This window comes from Peromyscus leucopus, chromosome 19, assembly GCF_004664715.2.
Source record: "Peromyscus leucopus breed LL Stock chromosome 19, UCI_PerLeu_2.1, whole genome shotgun sequence".
Lineage (NCBI taxonomy): Eukaryota > Metazoa > Chordata > Mammalia > Rodentia > Cricetidae > Peromyscus > Peromyscus leucopus.
The window spans coordinates 30,431,346-30,438,393 of NC_051079.1; the positions used below are offsets into that span (position 1 = coordinate 30,431,346).

The following is a 7,048-nucleotide window of genomic DNA, read 5'->3' on the forward strand; positions in this document are numbered from 1 at the left end:
GCTCCTGGTGTGAAATATGCATCACCCACTGAAATTACGCTAACCTCATCATCATTAAATGTTGGTCTCACTCTCTAAAACCCATCACCTTTACCTAAAACCAGCATGTGGGTGCACACTACAAAGAGGAGTGTGTGTAGTGTGGTGTGCATGGTTTTGTGGGGGTAGATCTGCTCCAGGAGAGTTCAAAGGGGAGGAGGACACGCCAGAAGTCATCTCTGATGTTCTAGACGGTCAGTGAAGCCTAGACCAAGTACCCCTCCATTCTGAGAAGGCAGAGGTCTCCCTTTCATGATGACAATCCCTCCCCAAGGGGCAGTTACAGTCTGCATCTTGACTGCTCCCCACAGGCTGTGTGTTAATGGTTAGGTCCCAGGGCACCCCTATTGAGTGGTGGTGGACTCTGGAAGAAGTAGAGAATTGTGGGAAGAAGCTCTAAGGCAGTGAGTACCTGCCCTTGAGTTGGATTATGGGACTCCAGCCCATCCACCCTTTTGCACTTCGCTCCCTGGCTCAGACCCAAGCAGATTTGCTCCACCATGGGCTGGAGATGTTGCTCCTCCACAGGCCCAGAATGGCCAGGCAACTGGGGTGGGAATTTCTTGTCAACTTAACACAAAGTAGCATCGCCTGCAAAGATGGAGCTTCAGTTCAGGAATTTCATCTTTCAGACTGGCCTGTGGGCATATCTGAGGGAGGGACAATTCCTTGACTAATGATGGATGTGGGAGGGCCCCACTCACTCTGGATGGTGCCATCCCTGGGCAGGCTGAGCAAGGCATGGAGAATAAGCCAGTGATGCCCCTCCATGCCCTGTGCTTCAGTTCCTGCCTCTAGGTCCTGAACTGAGATTCTACTTTGGCTTTCTTCAGTGATGGGCTGTGACGGGGAACGGTAAGATGAAATGAATCCTTCCGTCCCCCAAGTTGTTTTTTAGTCCGTGTTTTTATCACAGCAACAGAGGAGCAAACTAAGACAGAAATTGGTACAGAACAGTGGAATTTTGCTGTGATGCACCTGACCATGTTTTTTGGGTGGGGGGAGAATTGTGGAAGGATTTTGGAGCTTAGGGCTGGAAAAGGTGAAGTGTTCAGAGTTCCATGAGCTCTTACAGGAGACCGGAAGAAAGTAGCTGAGCGAGCCAGGGAAATTAAGCCAGTAAGCAGCATTCCTCCATGGTCTCTGCTTCAGTTTCTGCCTTGTGCTCCTGCCTGGACTTCATGCAATGATGAAATGCAGCCTGTAAGCTGAAATAAACCCTTTCCTCCCCAAGCTGACTTTAGCCAATGTTTTACTACAACAGAAATCCAACTAGAACAGGTCATCAGGGACCGGAGCCTTCCTCACAGTGAACCGGTACAGACATTTTCTCCTTGCAAGTCCATTATCCCCAGTACTTCATCACGGTGGAAAAGTGACCAACACAAAAAGCACTAGGTAGCCACACTCCAAACTGCCAGTCTGAACAAAGCATGGGGAGTCAACTGTTTCTTCTATGTGCCTAGAAGCCTGGCCTAAGACAAAATGTACACCAGATTCACTCACTTATTCATTTCAGACTTTTGCTGAGGCCCTGGCAGGTACAAGGCACTTTCTAGCTTCCAAAGTTCAATGAGCTATTCCTCAAAAAAAAGAAAGGAGGGGAAGGGGAGGGAGATAAAGAAAAAGAAAGGTCTCCATAGCAACACTGTACTGAGTACCCTACTCAACCCTCACTAACTTGGGTCCCCAACTGTGTCTCCCTCAGTAATGGAGGCCCCCTCCTGTAATGGAAGCTCTAACCATTTTCCCAGCACTCCCTGGGTCTAACTAACTTCAGGCTATACAGATCCCATGCTACATGCCCAAGGGCAGCTGCAATCATGCCAAGTCTTGGTCAACACTGTGAAAGCTGAAGGGACTTTGAAGATGTATGAGTACAACTCCTCTTTCTCTCTCTCTCTCTCTCTCTCTCTCTCTTCTCTCTCTCTCTCTCTCTCTTCTCTCTCTCTCTCTCTCTTTTTTGAGACAGGGTTTCCCTGTATAGCTTTACGCCTTTCCTGGAACTCACTTGGTAGCCCAGGCTGGCCTCGAACTCACAGCTATCCGCCTGCCTCTGCCTCCGGAGTGCTGGGATTAAAGGCGTGTGCCATCACCGCCTGGTTGATAAACAGGTTGATAAACACTCTAAGAATTAATTATCGGGGGCTGGAGAGATGGCTCAGCGGTTAAGAGCACTGGCTGTTCTTCCAGAGGTCCTGAGTTCAATTCCCAGCAACCACATGGTGGCTCACAACCATCTATAATGAGATCTGGCACGCAGACAGAACACTGTATACATAATAAATAAATAAATCTTTAAAAAAAAAAAAGAATTAATTATCTGGGCCAGGCCGGTGGTGGTGCACGCCTTTAATCCCAGCACTCGGGAGGCAGAGGCAGGTGGATCTCTGTAAATTCAAGGACAGCCTGGTCTACAGAGTGAGTTCCAGGACAGCCAAAGCTACACAGAGAAACCCTGTCTAGAAAAACAAAACAAACAAACAAACAAAAAAGAATTAATTATCTCTCTCGAATCCACACAACACTAGAAGTGTGCACTGTTTTTCTCACACTACAGATTAGCAAACTAAAGTCCAGAGAGAGTGAGCTTGCAGGGAGTCCCACAGCTATTTAGTAAAAGAGAAAGTTTTGAAACTGTAGAGTAATGCTGAGTTACCAAGATCACAGCTTAAAGGACATGCATAAGGAGTGGGTGATGACTGGAAGGCCGGACTAGACCATCCACCCAGGGAGGCCACCCAGAGCCCACCCTCTCTGTCTGAGGCGGGCAGGATGTGGACGTGATGCCCGGCACGGCACCCTCCGCTCCTGAGAGCAGCCTTCGAGGAACTCCGCCTCCACCCTCCCCTGTGCATCCCGAAAGAAGCAAGCGCTCTGGAGAGGGACCTGGAGAGTGAGTTGGGATCCCTGTGCTTTGGGGTCCTGTCACCGTGCGGCAAGGCGTAGGGGGCGGACGGGGCGGGGGCGGGGGGACGGGCGCAGTTCAGGCTCTCGGCAGCAAACGCACCGCCCAGGTCGGAGGGACGGGTACCTTTCGGAGGAAGCAGGCGACCACCTGCTCGAAGGGGTACTGGAACACCTGGTGAACGTCCACGGTGACCCCCATGTCGCGCACCCTCCTCCAGGCGCCTCGCCGAGCTCTGGCCACACCCCGTAAGCCAAAGGGGCGTGCACTTTCTCTCCCCTTTTCAAACTTCTCAAACTTTATTGTCCCCCTCCGGAGACAAGGCTACGGGTCACACCCACGTTCCCTTTCCCTTGTGCCTTATCAAGATATCACCGGAGACGCCCCAGACCCCAGCGGCCGGGAATCAAGCTCAGTCCACGTCCCCACCCTGGCCACGCCTGCCCTGCCTCTGAGCCACCCGGTTATACCCTAGAACCCTGCTCTTTGCAGCCAGAATTTTAAGCCATCATTGCCGGAGGTCACAGTTTTATCCTTTGTTGACAGAACCAAAAAGAAACACGGTGTAATAAATAGGAGAGCCTCCGCCCTGAAACCGTGGGTGTGTGTGGTGTGACAGCCCTGCTCAGATAAGTCCAGCGACACAAAGGCCAGCCGCTGCACACTTCGCTAATCTGGACGGCTGCCTGAGGGGTGGGGCTGGGCCTCTGCCGAGGAGGAAACTGCCCTTCTCCCAGAACCATCTAGGAAATAGAGTTGACCTCTGTATCCAGCTCTAGGAAGTTCCTTGGCTAAGGTTAAGTAAGCACCAGCCAGCAAAAGCACCAGCCAGCAAGAAAAGGGATACAGAAGAAATGTTTTCTTTCCTCCAAAGAGCAGTTGTTACTAGAAGCAAATGCTACATTTATTCACTAAGTTATTCACCTGTTTCTGCACACGGGTTGTGTAGAACTGTCCACTGCAGACTCAGCGATTTCAAACCGTCCCTGCTGCTGGGTAAAATGAATGAGGCGTGGGCTGACACCCATTCAATAATGTAGGCAAATAAAGTCCCAGGGACTAAGACGTGTTGGTGCTAGGTTGAACAGGAACATTCCCTGAGGTGTTGACATCCACATTTGCCTGGTCTATTCGGGGTCACTCTGGGAGACAAACCCTGTTATCTGAACCCAAAACCATCCACCTCAAGGGGCCTTGGTTTTTCTTCCATCCCCCCATTTCTTGCTTTTTTTTATTTTTATTTTGTGTGTGTGTTGTTGTTGTTGTTGTTGTTGTTGTGTTTTTCTCCCCACCCCAGATTTTTTTTTTTAAGAGAGAAGGGTCTCACATAACCTTGCTGTGTTAGTAGATTAAAATGAATCCCTGGTTCTCCTGCCTCCACCTCCACAGGCTATGCTTACAGATATACACCCACATACTCAACTTTTTATGGGCAAATACTCTTCCAACTATGTTATATGCCTTAAGCCCCTCCAAGGGGCCTTTGAATGGTGTCAGGCCAATGCTCTATCAATAAACAAAATATCTCCAATCTATGCGCTCTCTCACCTCCCTTCATCTCAGACCACCATCTCCTCCTTTCCCTACCAGGTTCCTAGGCCATAACCTGGATGTCCTCCTCATAAATAAAGGAGGAGATGGTGGTCTGAGATGAAAGGAGGCAAGACAACTGTGTAGCTTGATCTTCTTAAGGGGCCCCCTGGCAGTCAGGTCAGGATCCATCCCTGGTGCAGGAGCTGGCTTTTTTGGAGCCTACTACCTATGGTGATACACCTTGCACAGCCTTAATGCAGGGGGAGGGGCTTGGACTTTCCTCAACTGAATGTTCCAGGCTCTGCTGACTCCCCATGAGAGGCCTTACCTTGTGGGAAGAGGGAATGGGCGGGGGGAAGTTGGGGGGAAGGCTGAGAGACAGGAGGAGGGAAAGAGAGAGAGATCTGTGGTTGGTGTGTAAAATGAAAATAAAAGTGATGCCTCTTGAACATTTACTACCCTTTAGAATATAATTTCTTAGCCAGGCGTTGGTGGTGTATACATTTAATCCTAGCACACAAGAGGCAGAGCCAGGTAGATCTCTGAGTTCAAGACCAGCCTGGTCTACTGAGTGAGTTTCAGGAAGGTCAGAGTTACAAAGAGAAACCCTGTCTCAAAAACAAACAAACAAACAAACATATATATATATATATGTATATAATTTCTTAATTATAACTGCAAAATAATTGATATTTAGTAATAGCAGCCAGCCCCAACGCATCACTAAAGTCTCCTACCTTCTTTCCTACTTGAGGGCATCCCTCTAGCAAGGGTCCTTTCCTGTATCATCAGCATCCACACCTACAAGATCATTACAAGCAGCACACAAAAACACTATGATTTCTTCCACCCTAAAACAAAACAAGAAAGCACCGTTAACTCCCTGGATCCCTCCAGACAGCTCCACTCAATTTTACTCCTTGGGAGAGAGAAGCCTGTAATGTCCTGAGCCATTCTTATAGCATTGTCCTCCACCATTCCACTCAAACTACAATTGTCAAATTCCCAGTGACAAAACTGCTAAGTTCCATCATTAATTCTCTGTGGTCTATGTCTTAATTCAAAACAATTCCTTTGTACTCCAATTGAATATCTTGCATAACAAGGATGTGGTCATTATTTTTCTTTTAATTTTTAGTTGTATATGTTTATGATGAATAGTATTGTATTACCTAAGGTCATTTTCATACAAGTATGCATCATACACTGAGCAGACTCTCCATATCCCCTGCACTTCCCCCCCCCTCTTTTATTCTCCTAGCTGTTTCATTTCTGCTTTCTTTTTTTGTTTGTTTCGTTGTTTGCTTGCTTGCTTGTTTTCAAGACAGGGCTTCTCTGTGTAGCCCTGGCTGTCCTGGAACTCATTTCATAGACCAGGCAGGCCTCAAACTCAGAGATCCGCCTGCCTCTACCTCCAGAGTGCTGGGATTAAAGACATGTGCCGCCACCACCCAGCTATTTATACTTTCTTTGTTGCTGATGATTTTTTTATTTGACAGTTTCATGCAAGTATATATTTTGGTCGTTTCACCACCCATGACTCTGTCTTTTCCCTCCCACTCCCACAGAATTCCTCCCTTTTCTCATTTTCAACTGTTCTGTTTTATGTGTATGTCTGTGTGAGAGAGAGAGGGGGGGAGAGAGGGAGGGAGAGAGAGAGAGAAAGAGAAAGAGAGAGAGAGAGAGAGAGAGAGAGAGAGAGAGAGAGAGAGAGAGAGAGAGAGAGACTAAATCTAATTAGGGTTACTGGCATGGCCTTGGATAGGTATTATTAACTGGAGCATGGACAACCTACCAGCAGCCACACGGTTGAAGAAATTGACTACCCTGACCCCCAGAAACCATTAACTGCCAATATCTCCTCACGGAGGAGGAGGGACTCACCTCTATCCTTCCTCTATCCATGACTGAATGTCAACAAGCCCAGTCTTGAGTAGGTCTTGCGCAGATAGCTAAAGCTTATTTTAATTTGTGAGTGCATTAGCCATGCAGTGTCCAGAAAACCATTTCACTGAACTCTTCACTAGTTTTCTGGTTTCTATATTCTTTCTTCCATCTCTTCCTGAACTTTGGAGGGGGTGATAATCTAGACATATATATATAAATGTCTGGAGTAAGTCTGAGCACTCAAGATTTACTTATTCTCAACACTCTGACCAGTTATGAGTCTCTGAGCTGTCAACCACTGCAAACAAAAGCTTCCCTGACCAAAGGTGAAAGCAGCATTAATCTATGGTTATAAACAAATATTTAGGAGACAGTGTGACACCAGGTTCCTTTAGAAAAAAAAGACAGCAGAAATCTCCTCACTGAGGTCTATGACTTCCCCAGCGTTGCTTTTGACCAGGTTTACAGTAGCAGGAATGAATTCCCTCCTGTGAAGCAGGCCTCTATTATGATCAGAAAGCCGTTGGTTATCCCCAGAATAGTCATGCCATTATTGCACAAGTGGGTACATCTTGCATGACAGATGTGTCTTGTCACTCTATGGGGTGGACAGCTGGGTAAGATCATTGACTTTTCTCCACCAACAGCCTACGTAACACCCCCCAACACTACGAAAGCTAG

The 7,048-nt window shown here is 47.7% G+C and overlaps 1 protein-coding gene across 4 annotated transcripts in view; it reads right to left on the minus strand.

Annotated features, from left to right (window-relative positions):
- Positions 1-5,260, minus strand: part of Prelid2 (PRELI domain containing 2) — a 73,761-nt gene extending 68,501 nt beyond the window's left edge. For 2 of the 4 annotated variants that reach the window (XM_028881703.2, XM_028881702.2), the window contains exon 1: positions 3,050-3,219. In XM_028881703.2, the coding sequence (XP_028737536.1) occupies positions 3,050-3,148 (99 nt within the window). In that variant the 5' untranslated portion in view covers positions 3,149-3,219. Of the gene's footprint in view, positions 1-3,049; positions 3,220-5,217 lie in introns of those variants that run through there. The other 2 variants (XM_037197117.1, XM_028881704.2) reach the window with 2 other exon arrangements.
- Between the last annotated feature and the right edge of the window lie 1,788 nt (positions 5,261-7,048).